The 14,398-nt window shown below is 47.9% G+C and overlaps 1 protein-coding gene across 3 annotated transcripts in view; it reads right to left on the reverse strand.

Moving 5' to 3' along the window:
• LOC131663064 (atypical protein kinase C) overlaps positions 1-14,398 on the reverse strand; it is a 33,503-nt gene that overhangs the window by 665 nt on the left and 18,440 nt on the right. For 2 of the 3 annotated variants that reach the window (XM_058933143.1, XM_058933141.1), the window contains 6 exons: positions 5,815-5,865; positions 3,528-3,613; positions 3,156-3,441; positions 1,974-2,438; positions 937-1,409; positions 251-366 (listed from right to left, as the gene is read on the reverse strand). In XM_058933143.1, the coding sequence (XP_058789126.1) occupies positions 251-366; positions 937-1,409; positions 1,974-2,438; positions 3,156-3,441; positions 3,528-3,613; positions 5,815-5,865 (1,477 nt within the window). The remainder of the gene's footprint in view (positions 1-250; positions 367-936; positions 1,410-1,973; positions 2,439-3,155; positions 3,442-3,527; positions 3,614-5,814; positions 5,866-14,398) is intronic. The other variant, XM_058933142.1, reaches the window with a different exon arrangement.

Consider the following 14,398-nt stretch of genomic DNA (forward strand, 5'->3'; position numbering starts at 1 on the left):
GGGATTCAGACCGAATATATGGAATAATTCAGTCGAATTTGCAAGCTCGCGAGCTGTAGCCAAGATGAGAAGTCATGCGAACGAGGTGGCATTCAACAATGAATAAGGTTTGCAGGAAGAATTGGCTTATTATTTAGGGAGAGGGGAGGGGTGGAGAAACCACTGCCCCCTTTACAGTCGTAGCTTACAGCAAAGTAGATACGAATTCCGGTAGAGCTAAAGCGATGCTTGAGAGGCAAAAGTAACTTACGGATCATCGGGTGTCAGATGTACTGGCTCGTCCGTGAATTCGGGCGGGAAGTTTGCCAAATCGCGATCTGAGTCCAGCCGCGGCTTATAAGGCGGTGTGACCTGTTTCTGCTCCAGCTGCAACATATATCATAAGAAATGTTCAGTAAAAAAAGAGGGGTAAGACGAGATACACCAATGTGATCGGAAACGAAAATACATTGCCGCGTGTTATGAATTTAAAGAGCGTTGGATACTCTTGTTTCTTTTTTTTTTTGCTCTGTACCGCGCGCGAATCGGGTCACGTGTGCTGTTACTCTTTTCCAACGGTTCTTTCATACGGAATGACCAGGGGCTTTATCGCCAAGATAGATAAGTATACAGCTCAGCGCTGCAAATCTACCTTTATTGATTTTACGTGAGCAGGCTATAACAAATGAATGCTGTAAGTCATATTTATGCGATTGACTCGTCGAGTGCTTTATTATTGAAAATTAATAGTATATCTTGATAGCCTGGTTATTTCGACACGGCAATTTTTTGCGCAATAAAACGATGCGCACTGTGGCAATCGAGCGCTTTCTTTCCGCAGTCGCGTTGAATAATCAATGAGATTTCGATAAGACAAAATGAAAGAAAGTGCGAATAAAATTGAATCCTTTGATGACAGGCTTTGTAGAGAGTAAAATGGAAGGATAAGCTGCTCACCATTTCCCAATCGATAGTCTTAAAGAAAGGATGCGTCATGATTTCAATAAAAGCAGTAGGGCTTCTACCGCAACCAAGACGCTCGTTGGGATCTTTGCAGAGGAAGCGCTTGAGCACCGAAGCTGCCTTGACGGACAGCGATCTTGGAATACGAATAGTCTTTTGCAAAATGACTTGGAACAGATAGTCCTCGGTATTCTGATCGGGATTCTCAGAGGCACCGGCGATATCGAATGGGCTGCGACCAGCCAGCATCTCGTACAGAAGAACTCCCAGAGCCCACCAATCGACGGAGAAGCCATAGTCCTCGCCTCGCAAAATCTCCGGCGCAATGTAGTTAGGAGTGCCGCAGAACGTCGCCGTTGTGTCGCCTTCGCGCACACCCTCCTTGCACATGCCGTAATCGGTGAGCTTCACGTGACCCTCGTGATCCAACAGTACGTTGTCCAATTTCAAGTCGCGATAAATGATTCCTGCAATTGTCATCGTTACGCTGAGCAATGAACAATACACGAGCGTTGTAGTTACTACAACACTAGTTTGTTTCACGTTGTTACAGTAAATCCGCAAGTTTTAATTAAGTTGCTGTTCTTCGTCTCGATCGACTTTACTTTATAAATCGAATTCAGGCTTCTCAAAGTTAATTACAACTGAAAGATTGTTTGATGTGATGTCTTTGTGACATAAATTCACGTCTCAGTCTTATCCCAAAGGAAAATCACGGTTCGTGCTGCTGTGACGTTATTTTAAAAGTATATATTATGTGCTATCAGATTTTATAAGCAAAAAAATGTAATTAAAAGCCATCATATAACAGCAAGATTAACATTGGTGTGGGTGTTTATTCAAATAAGCCGTTGAATAATTTGCATAATCTAATTTTTAACTGTTGATAGATTATTAGTTCTCAGTTATGCACCAAGTTAACAGGGTATTATTATACACGAATAGAAAGTGTTGGTTTGAAAGAAGACGAGGAGTCACGGAAAAGCGTTGTACAACGACCAATTGACCAGAAAAGCTCAAATTCAACTTACCCTTGGTATGGAGGAAATTGAGCGCCAAGCTGATCTCAGCCGCGTAAAATTTGGCGTGATCCTCGGGCAGTCGACGCTGTCGCTGCATGTGGAACATGAGGTCACCACCCCTGACAAACTCGATGACAAAGAACAGCCTCGAGGGCGTCTGGAAGCACGAGTGCAGACCAACGAGGAACGGATGATTGGAGGCCGTCTCGAAAACGTGTTTCTCCGTTTGCACCCAGTCGATGTCCTCGTCATCGGTCACCAAAGCCTTCTTGATCACTTTCATCGCGTAAATACGCTTCGTCGCTTTCAGCTCGACCATCAGCACCTTGGCGTACGAACCGCGACCAATCACGCGAATCAGCTCGAAGTCATTAAGATTGTACTGGCGGTCGTTCGCTCCTTCTGCGCCTGGCATGTCGTCCAAGGCCAACTCGCCGCCCTCGGCATCGTCTGCTGCTCCTGTCGCTCGCAAAACTGTTATCAGCCACGGGATATTTTCAATCATTCGGAATATCAATGAGCCCAATGGCGAGAGGCGTATACTTTCGAGCTCGACATTTCTATTGAATTATCAAGCATGCCATTTGTGCCCCGACTACGAGGAAACTGCGCCGAGATATTAACATAATGTTGCTCACCGGCAATTTATTTCACAACGCCGCGCTTATCGGCAAAAGCAATAATCGTTTCATAACGAACTTGTTGACGAACGTTCCGGACGTTTGAGAAAATTAGCGCGAAACAATTTGGTACTCGCTAACAGTTAGCGCATGCCTGCGCGGAACGAGGTGTACGTGTTTTCCGTTTTCTTATTTTTACACGCACGACTACGGTTTGCTTTTATTATTTCGTCTGCCCCCTCCCCCCTCCCCCCTCAGCGGAAATAAGGTATGTGGAGCTACTTGTCGCCGAGTGCTGCGCGGGTAATACGACCGACGGCATTTGCAAGGCTCGTTCAGCTAGCAGGCGAGAGAGAACTGGGTTTATGCGGTCTAGATTCTTAGCAGTGGCAGGCGGCGGACTTTGCATTTTTCTTCTTTTAATTCCCGCTCGTGCTCTTTCGCATTAGCTCCCTCCGGCAGCGGGCTGAGAGCTCGTTGCAGCAGCCGACGGCGTCTCGGTCGAAGCACTCTCGAATCGTCAACTCGAAACGCCACCGCCGCGGCAAAGTCGAACGGGCGAAGAACTCACGGTTGCGGAAAGCGTGCTCCTCGGCGACCGAGGGCTCCGCGCTTTCGTCGTCGTGATGGGCACCAGGTGGACTCGACTGCGGCGAGTCGGCCTGGCTCTGCTCGCCATTTCTCTCGGCTTGCTGTTGTTCGGATAACGTCGAGGCCGACTGCTGCTGCTGAGTGGCGCACGGCTTGCGCACGACTTTGTGGCACTTCTTGTGCACCAGTAGCTTGCACGTGATGCACTTGAAGCCTTGTCGGCCGAGGCCCCATATGCGGTCTTGACAGTAGGCGCAGAACGCTCGCTGTTTTGGACCAACAATGCAACGTTAAAGCGCCTATTTTTCTTTGACTATTCGCGAACTTCGGTAACAAGCGATCAAAGTCTTACCCTGTTGAATCGTTTGGCCTGGAAAGTATGTCCGTTCACTCGATACAGCTTTCTCCATCTGCGTGCTCCACGTCTGTAGATACTCCCTTTTGATAGGCAAGAAAATGGAAATACATGTACATATACATTCGGAGCTTTGGCATACGGCGGTGAGAAATATGAAGCTAATATATTGCACGAATGAAGTGGGATTAGAATGCGCAGTATCGTTCGTTTTCACTCGTACAAATTGTTTCGCGATTACACGGTCTCCAATCTCGCGACTTATTGTGAAAGCTCTCCCCATCTAACATCTGGCTTCTCTTCTTTTTCCCTTTTAATAAGCCCGTAGGAAGGAAACGGAGCTCTCTCTCTCTCTCTCTCTCTATCGTTATCACAACGTCTTCTCTCGCGACTGCCAATATCTCCGATAACAAATCTTTCGATCTCGCTAAGGAGGAGCTACGTTAACGTCGCTGCGGTTCGTCCCCGCGCACCGGTGACACATCTGTAAAGTCTAACAAACGGCGCCGGCTTAATCACCGCACTAGGCTTGCCTATAAAACAAAAGTAAACTTCTTTTTTCCTTTGCCCTACGGAATCAAAAGCGCTGACTAATCCGTGCTCATTAAGGGGAGGGACGAACAAAAAAAAAAGAAAAGAGGGAATGCCGATGTTGATTAAAGAAATTCAGTGGTTGAAGATTCGGTTATTGCAATATGATTGATGGCGGCAAATAATAATACATTCACGCATAACACATTGTGCAATGCACCGTACAGAGAGAAAAAGGAGGTTTTTTAGTAGGTTAATGGTATTCGTCTTCAATGTTTTATATTAGAGATCAACGAAATGTAACACTTGAATTTTGCATGCAAACTGATTTATCACTGCAAAAACATACGCCCGTGCGCGCACACACACGCACGCAAACGCACACTCACGCGCATTTTAATTAACAAGTCGACCTTTAATTAGTCAACGTGAAGAAATAGGACGCGTTTTATTTATTTTTTTTTTTTATTTTTCGCGCACGTATATCGAATCCATATTTATTGATATAAAATGAAGAATCAAACTTTTTTTACGAAAGATACCGCAGGTAAAGTATTCGACCAACGAATGCACGTCTTCCGATGAATCATGGATCAATTCGTCCCTAGCTTGATCGTCGCCCATATTCGTACGTATGTAAGCACCTGCGCGCCGTTCGACTGAGCTTTGATTTGACAACGAACGCTGACGATGATGTTCAGTATAGCCCGTCTGATATCCTCGTGTTTGTGTTTATAAATAACATTGTTGTGTGTCAACGTGCTTGGAATGTCAGTTATGTCAGATCGAGTCTAGGATTATCAAAACCGTATGGAATTAGGCATCGTTAATTTCATTTGATAACCGATCAATTTGCCTTCCTTTCTGTTTTTTTTACGAGATCGTTTATGCTCTTCTTCTACCTCTCTCTCTCTCTCTCTCTCTCTCTCTCTCTCTCTAGGCGGAGGAAAAAAAGTGGTAAGTAATTTGTAGCGATAAAGGGAGCTATTTCCCGTGCAGCTTACTATATTAAACCCACATCCTACAAGATCCGCTCCTCTTTTAGCGGAAAAGAAATAATAACGGCTCTTTCTTGCTCGTAAAAATCGAAAAGAAAAATTGTTTTAAAACGATAAATCGATGCAATGCGATAAGGAAGAGCAAATACGAAATTAGGTATACAGAAACGTAAGTGGACCGCAGGGCAAGAAATGTCATTAGGCTTCTATGCACGACGAGATTTCGCTAACGAGTAACCAGCAGCGCCGTTGCCGCGCCATTCATTCGCGGTACTTTTTAATGAGCGGTAAACGTCTTTCATGTCGCTATGCTCCTCTACTTTTTTTTTTTTTTTCTAATTCACTTCGGATGTAAGCTTCTTTTTTGTCTGTTTCGTGGTCGGCTGTGTTTTGATCCGGCGTGCGATTAAGGAAACTTTCATTCGATGAATGCGACGAGCAAACCTTACGTTAAGACACTCACGCGGGAGGGTAAATTAGCCGCTGGGTCGGTGTTTAATTTTGAGACAGCAAATAAAAAGGCGCTGGTTCAGCTTAACCCACATTTCCGTCTGCGGGAGGATGGGAAAAGCTTTTCATTTATTTTCTAGAATGAGCTCGAGATTGCGCTCTCGATTGACGACAAAAACAAACGAACGTAACTAGCATAAGTGTTGCAAAACGCGTCGAGCCGACAAGGGTTTTTTTCAATTTGGAATTGGATGAAATGACGATACAAAGGTTAAATTGAAGGAAAAAGGACGCATTGTACTTACGGTCCTCGCCTTGGCATGGCATTCCCGGCGCAGCCGGTACCGTTGGGAACACTGCAACACAAAAACAACAAAAATGGTCCATCAGTGCAACTGTGTAGTATCAAAATGAAGAGTTGCGCATTGCGCATACACTCGTGTGCATACATAACTTTTGCGCGGATCGCTTAGCTATTAATTTTAGCATTGCTTCTCGTAATTATATGCCATCGGGTTATGGAATTGTTAAGTAGTTGCAAACTTAACATAATTTTAGTAGTAAATGAGGGGATAGCGCACGCGCGATCCTCGTAACGATAAAAAAAAAGAGACTCGGCGGTATATTTTTTCTCTTTTATTTTATTGGAACTTTAGATTTACAAAGAAACGGCGTTACGATATTACGTGTGTCACTTGTCTCGAACGCACGAAAAATTCGCTAGCAGAATAAAAAATTTATTACGCTCTTCTCGCTCAACTCACTCGTAAAACCTTATCCAAGGAAAAAACTGAAAAACTTTTAGCACTCAAATCACGACAGCTAAAAAAGAAAAAAAGACTTCTCTCCCTTGACAGGTATCGACATACAGCCCGAGGTGTGTTTACTCGTTGACTGTTCTTTACGTTGGCCAGCTCTTTCATATTAACTCAGTGCCGGTTTTTTCCATAAGCTGTTCCTCTTCGTCTTGTAACCCTTGAGAGCAGGGAAGACCTTGACTCATCGTATCATCACTGCGATTTTTCTCCCAAATGTAAGTTCGATGGATGCGCGAGGCTTAATAAGTTTATCAATTGCAAGAGCATCAGTGAATGCATTCTTCTTCTTATTGCGGTCTGCGCTGTCCTGACTTTCCTGAACGAGGCGATCGAAGCGTCGTCTTTTCTCGCAGTTCAATCGTTCGTCGGTGCGTACGTCGCGTTCCCTCGTAGCGGCAATCGTGGACAGCCTGGCATCCGAACGCGCGCGAAACCTCGCCGATGTCTGCGCTCTCGCGGTTCTCGTTCACTACGCGTGCTGCGCAGCGCACTCGAGCGCCAGCCCCGAACGCCTGCAGAATAACACGGCCTACTTTGCGCTACACCTGCCCGCATCGTCGCCGTGCAAGGTTCTTTTTATAATTGCGAGCGATTCCCTCGCGCGCCCCTCGCACCTTTTCCCTCTTCGTCATCGGCAAGGAAATTCAGGCTCGCCGCGTTTTTTGCCCTGGTGCCCCAATTTAGGTTACGAGCCGCCAATACGCCTTCGCTCCATACGCCACAAGCAGTCGAATCGTTGGGCTCGTCATTTGCGCATTACCAACGTTCGTCAAACGGAAATATCGATTTCCAGATCTGATGTATGATGGCGCGATATGCATTAGTGCGCTCGTAAAGCATTTTATAACGTTGCTTTTCGCGCACAAACGCCGTGAAAATCCGTATATCCGGTGATTTAATCGATCTTTGCCCGAAGCTCGCCGCTCGGCGTCGTAACGTCCGAGAAAACAACGTCCCCCCAACTTGGCGCGAATATCCGACCGTCGGAAGAGCTCGCTGTCGCTTCGCTCGTAAATCTGAGGGATCGCGCAGAATCCTTGTCTAATTCTTCATCATTACTGCGCGCTCACACACGTGACTTGACGCAATGCGCCGCATAGATTACATCCTTAAATAGGATTAGTTTCCAAAACTGTGCGAACGGCTTGTTTTCATTCTTTTATTTGCACTTCGTACGCGTGTTTTTTCATCAATCCAGCGTGCGCCAACAATACCCGCATAACTTACATTCGCCAAACGAAGGAAAGGTGTTTGGCTAACTTGTAAGCTCAATTGAAAAACACGATTTTTTTCCGAGAAAGTATATATCGTCTACTTGATAAAAAGGGAACACGCTTCGTTAGCTTCTCGAAGTGGTTTCAGCGTTTTGCGCGCGCCCATTGCGGCGCTTGGTTTATTCCTTCCTCCTCGAGAAATCCGCCGATCGTTGCGCGAGAGCCAGCTGCCAACTGGTCTCCCCTGTTTATCAATTTGCGAAAGCTCGATCCTCGTGAAAAGAGCCGTGAAAATGCAAATAACATACAGCGTCGGGTGAATCGCGCAAAAGAAAGACGTGGAAAAAACGGTGCCGAGAGCTTCGTCGGATTACTAAAGCGTGCGCTGATCACCGGGTTAAACAACAGTATGTGTAACGCTGTTGCAACGAAGCTCGGGCAGCCGAGGCAACACCGCGGAAGGGAGACAAGGGGAAGAAAGAAAGAAAGAAAGAAAGAAAGAAATAGGAAGGCGAAGAAAGGGGGATATATAGCCGTCGCATGCAATTAGTGCAGCGGCATCGGATGACAGCGAAGAAAAAAATCGCGATAAGAAAGAACAGACGCAGATTTGTTGTCGAGGCTTATCACCTGTAGATAATAAGCATCGCGACACGCGCTACAAGCTGCCCGAGAAGCAGAGAGAGGGAGAACAGCACAAGTGTAATAGTACATTATGCACCAAGGGAGCGCAGTAGGCAATTTCAGTGCGTGGTTTGCCTACCGCACTCCCGCGGTACATATACAATTTTTCCGCACAGCCCTGTAAAGGGGCGATGCTACGCCCTCGACAAGCGACACGAAACCGCATTGACTGTTCAGAAGTATTGTGCGTCGTGTACGTGCGCCGCGCCATGCTTTTACGACGGGAAAGGCGCATCGCGCATGCGCGAAGCACTTTACTGTTTTATGCTCTCCCTGCCGGGAGAACGCGCAGTCGTTACTTTGCGCGCAATATGCGGAAAACGTAATTTTTTAAGTCAAGTTTGATGAATCAAGGCTATTGTCAGCCGAGCCCGCGTTGGAACGCGGAGGCGCGGGGAGTGTTCGAACTTGGAGGTGGCTTTGTTGCAGGAACTCGCGCACCCCGGGGGTGCGACAATTATTTTTAGCAAATGCAGTTTGCCAGACGCGCCCACGCGTTAATGGCATTTCAACGATGCGGATAAATTTTGCGCGGCTTAACTTGATTCATTCGCCCCCTCAAGTTTGCGATGCGCGCCTCACTGGAATTTTCGCAAATTGCGTTATATCCCGCGCAATCGAAAACGTTTACGCTCGCTTTACACGATCCAAGTTTCATTGCGGTTCAGCGGCATAACATAAATGTTCGGAAAGATAAACTCTCTGCATCTGAAGCTGCGATAGACCTGATAATGAAATCTCCATGACCAATATGTTTCTTCGTTAAATTAACGCGAGATTCGTTTCTGACGCAGGATTCGAAACAATTAAGCTAGAAAAATCAACGACGAAGGCGAGAAAAAAAGAAAACACGAGAATTCCCTTAGGGCGCCATATCCAGGGAAAAGAATCTTGCCTCGTGGGAGTTACAAGATTCTCGAGGCGAAATCGAAAGACCGACGCCAGCAAATTTACAGCAAAAACTTTGATAATAATATCCTAGGTAAGATTGAAGAGAAAAAAGACTTTCCTCGTCCTTTGACGTATAAAAGTCGAACTTGACGCATATACGTCAGCTAAATATCGGACGAGCAAACGTGCCAAAGGGTTGAAATGACAAATGTCATTTTCGTAATGAACGTTCGAAACAATTTCCAGAAACGAAAGAAAAAATTCATCATCGATCTGTTTATTTCGCCAGCTCCGAGGACCAGATTATTTGTGCCATATATTAAATGGGAGTGATGTATATTTAATGTTTTGCTTCAAGGCGAAGACAAATGAAACATTCTTTCCAAATCCCGCAGCATTAGGTACGCGTAACGCACGGATATAACATTGTTGGCAGTTTTGCAGGCGCAATAGGCAAGTTCACCCGCGCTATTGTAGACCCCTCCCCCCGGTAAAATTAAACTAGCGTAATTTACATTTTTATAGCTATATAGCATTTTATTCAATTTGAAAACTCGCTTCGTTTATAATCGTGGCTACAATGAACTTGCGTGAAAGTACATGTGCGTATACCTGCCAAAGTATCGAAGAGTTGCTGTTGTTTGTTCTGCGAAGGTATATCATTGTACGACAGTGGGTAAACGTACGTCAAAGCTATCCTAAACATTCTGGCGTTTGACGATTATGTCATTCGCGTTTTGCCTTCTGACAATTTCTTTCTTTCTCTTCCAAGCGTCCAAGCTTTCTTTTGAGCTTTCGCGCGTTTCTTCTTCTCAATGATTATTCACTGTAGGGAGACGCGCGAGACAGAGACATGCATATACTTGGCTTTCCCTTTCATTTATCTTTGTTTCGAGTTTTTGGCATAAATGCCATCTCTCGCTCTTTGAGAAAACTGCAGGCAAGATCGCTCGTTCACTTCAGTTTCCGCGCTAAAATTGACACTCGAAGCTGCGTCGCACGAAACGGCATTTCGAAGCTCGGCGATGTAAAATCATCGCGATCTGGAATTCACATTTACCCGAAAACTTGGCCGACTTGCAGTTGGAGGGAGGGAGGGAGAAAAAAAAGAAAGGAAGCGTCGTCGCCGGATCGTAAAAGGAAAAAAGCTCCGAACGACACTCGATAAAAGCCTCACGCGACCTACATGCAAACGACGGTGCGCACACGTTGGTGAGCGGTGCAGCACTGTCAGATAAAAGCACACCGGTAATGATCGATTTCAGTTGGCGCGCTGCTGCTCTATCGCAGCTGTATACCTGTATATAAATAAATATATATATATATATGAGCCTCGAGGAAGCCGCATTATACTTTCCTTGACCTCTTAAACGTAATCTCGCACCGAGTTCTTTCCCCTCCCTTTTAATAGGCATCGCGACTAGATGCGTATTTTAGATTTCGCCGGCTCACAAAGTAGACTTGTAAACACTTTGTTGTACGGTCAGGCCGAAGAAGCTCGGTAAAAGCTCGCTCCTCGCGGCGGGCATTTACAAATGGGCGGGGAGGCTTTGCATTTTGACGAGGCACGCGCTTTTCTCGCTGTGCACCCGCGCGAACCACTTCCTCGCTGCCCAAGCGTCAATTGGTATTCATCTTTCGGCCTGCGCGACCGATCATTGGGTGTCGGCAAGGGAAATAAGGACTGCGCGCCGCGACGATTTCTCGTCGGCGCAAATACAGCAGCGCCGAGCAAAATAATTATATATCCGCGACGCTCGCTGGCGTCTCAATCTCCGGGCTACCGGCGAAATCGCTCTCCCCGCACGCGAAAGCGCAATCTCGCAATCTCTCGGACGCGAGGGCGCGCAACGTATCGACCGGCAAGCTGGCTTCTCCTTATCGTCGAATTGTCGCGGGCGGGGCTATATCGATTGCCGGCACGAGCGAAGACCGAATCGACGCGCTCCTCCGTCGCGTTATCACCAGGTGTCGATTGGATAAACGGACCTCGACTTTGTGTTTTCGACAACGTGCGCACTCGCGCTTCCTTTCCCGCGAGAAGTGTCTGCGCAGCTTGAATAATCGCCGAATTGGCGGCCGAGAATTCATCGTCGCCGCGATCAGCCTGCGCGTGTCGCGAGAGCTGAAGGGTGGGGTCAACGAGCGCGCGAAAGAAAAATCAGGAAACGCTGCGAAAGCAAACGCTCGTCATTTCGCTATGCAATTTCTGGAATCGTGCCAACCCCCCTCCCACTTTCCCCCGTCTCCACGCGTCTTCTCGGTAATCCCTTTTAACTCGTCTTCGCACGAGCAAAGCGCCTGGCCGACGAGCAAACGGAAGATGCTGCCCTTTTTTTTCTCTGTCGCCACGAAAATGCGCGGCGGTAAAGCTCATCGAACGCAGGAGTTAGGCGATGCAACGCCTAGCAGTTCAATTGCGGTCAACCGCACGCGGCGTGACATTACAGTGCCTACGTACGACCCCGCCACTCTAAATTCCTTCTTCCTGTTTTATTTTTTGTTTTTTTTTTTCGATACGCCACCAAAACCCGTTAAAACAAGATGAAATCGAAAACTCATCCTCTGTACAAGGTCCTTCGCTGCGTACAGGTGCGCGATTCGCAATGAAACAGCTGCATTTGCATACCGCATCAATAGGCGCGGCCTTGTCGACAAAATCCAATATCAGCCGGCGAGTATTTGGCAAAAGGGGGGCTAGCAAAAGATTTGACGGCGCACAGCGTTCGCAGCGGTGAACAGTAAACACGAGAAACTACTGTGGAGCGAGGTGAAAACGACGCTCGCAGGTTGCCGCGTCGTGGCGGTGCTTGTGTTACACATCCGTTTGTCCCTATATATCCGCGTGCGCGTGTATACGTGTTCCGCTGTTGCTTCGCCCATCGTTTCGCCAACCTACTGCCTACTGACCTGCATTCGACGTGGAGGTTCGATACGACTCGCGTGTGCACGCGTCTTCCTCGGCCGCAAGCGCGTGCTCGCGAGCTTCTCCTCGTCTTAGCGCTCTCGTGCGCGAAAACTCCGAAGCTCCGCGAGCAAAACGTCGCGCGAAACCATTGATATGTCGCATCGATTCGGAAGGACGCGGAACTATTGCAATCGATATCGGCGCGATACGATGCTTCTTTTGTGCGCGCGTGGGCTTGCGAGTATCGATAGAGGACACCTGCTCCTCCCCGCGACACAAGGCTGCTGTAGAATTTTCAACGAACGTAGAGAAAAGAGAGGGAGGGAGAGAGAGAGAGAGAGAGAGGTGCGAAAGCACTCTCGAGATATAGTTATAATCCGAAGGATATTTAGTATGTTAGATAGTCGAACGAGAAACAAGCGCGCGAGTTGCCCGAATAAACGGTAACTTCCATTCAATATGCCACACGGGGTCGCGTGTTTTTCATCAATATCGCCATTTTCTTCTCTTCGTTCCGGTCAATCGGAGAAAATGGCAGGCAAAGTGTCGGCTCGCGCGACAACGAACGAGACTTGTCCTCGCTACAGAGTTCCGGTTCCGTCCGCCCGATGTGTTGTGAGGTCACTCGAAAAATCGACCGCTGACGCCTCTTGGAAGAAAAGAAAAGAAAAGAAAATGAAGACGCGTCGGCTGCTGCGGGAAGGTCGAAACGGAAGACACGTAGAAAATCGCAAGGCGACGCTGCCGCTGCTCGACGCGTACGTTAATTGCACGCGGGGCTTAGATGGGCGCCGAGTCATTACCGTTAACCTGTAAATTCGGCTTCAACAGGCTGACGCGCATTGTCTGGCACGTGTGTGCTTTGAATATTCATGTCTTATAGTCCCAAGAGGATGAGCTCTGGCAAACAATGCTGAATATTCCCAGTTATTTTATACTCCTACGTTTTCTTTTCGTTTTCGGATGGTCAAATTGAATTCTTGCTTAATTGAAAGAAGGCGTTGAAGAAGGTTGTGAGAGCTAATCAAATGCGTTTTTATACTAGCGTTGAATTGGACACAACGGAGTGAAAAAGTCCGTGTAAAAGAGAAAAATGTGAAATTGTTGCGGGGAAAGGGCGAGGAGAGAGCGAGAGAGGTCGACAGAGTCTGCGAAACGGATGCTTCGATTACAATGTTAATTGCCCCCGATAATCCGAAAGTGTCCGTCGAGCACTAGGCAAGTGGAAAAAATACGTAATCCAGCGGCGAGAGAGAGTTTTCAATTAAAGCGATTTACGTCAGGCGCGCGCGAGCCAAAGGGGCGCGGAAATCTGCCGACGCGCGGTCTTCATTCGACGACGTGTCGTCGAAAAATCGGGATCGAACTGGTCTTCGCAAGACAGCATCGAGTCCAATTAGTATCAATTGACTGCGCGTCAGCGCCACCGCTGACGACCTTCGTCGCGAAGGCGCGCGATTGAAAAACGCGACTCGCGTACATGGAAAAGTGGGTTTTCACGCGACGCGCCATCACCGTCGACCGACGCGAAAGGTACATCGGCCGATGGCAATTATTTGTCGGCCGAGACGTTGGCCCACGTGCATGCGCAAGCGCGCGAGTCGTTACGTAAGTAACCGCGCTAATAACACGGTGAACGTCGAGTCGCGCGAGATCATCCGCGAGACAACCTCGTAATTGTCAGCGCCCCCGAGTGCTCCGGACGTACGCGTCTTCCGGCTAATTTTCATCCCTTCGCGCGCGCACCTCCACGCCGTATATAATATTTCGATACGAGCGCGCGTAGTACGTCGGAATGATTCCGATAAGGTCTCGAGCTCTCTTATCGCATACACAGGCGCAGTCGCGCGGAGCGTTCGGCTTTGAAAAAGCTCGCTCGATGCCACACGCTCTCTCGTCGAGCCGAGCAAAGAATTTCGCCGCCGAGCCGCTGTAATGCGTGAAAGGCTCGACGAGTTCGACGTGTACATTCCCGACGTGCGAAGAGCACGAAGAGATTCGAGTGACCTGTCGCGAGATAACTAAATGGCAAAGAGAGAGAGAGAGAGAGAGAGCCGGCAATTGGTATGCAAAATCATTCGCGCGCGCGCGATTCGCTCGGCAATGCGGCGAGGGAAGAGTCACTCGCGACGGATGCAAATCCACGGCGCACGGCTGCCGTGGCACACGTCGGCGTCATCGCTTCATTTCTCTTGGACTGGCGCCGCCATGCGTCCTAGACGCAGCTTCGTGCATTGATTTTCCTGCTCTTTTTTTCTCCTCCCCCCCTCCCCCCCTCCCCACGATCGTCATCGAAGACGCGTCACTGAAATTCTTTTTCGACGCGGCTGCGTATATCGAGCGTCGCTTTGATCGCATGACTCGCAGCGCTTAA

The sequence above is a fragment of the Phymastichus coffea genome, unplaced genomic scaffold (genome assembly GCF_024137745.1).
Source record: "Phymastichus coffea isolate CEN01 unplaced genomic scaffold, Cenicafe_Pcof_1.1 PCOF00031, whole genome shotgun sequence".
NCBI classification, from domain to species: domain Eukaryota; kingdom Metazoa; phylum Arthropoda; class Insecta; order Hymenoptera; family Eulophidae; genus Phymastichus; species Phymastichus coffea.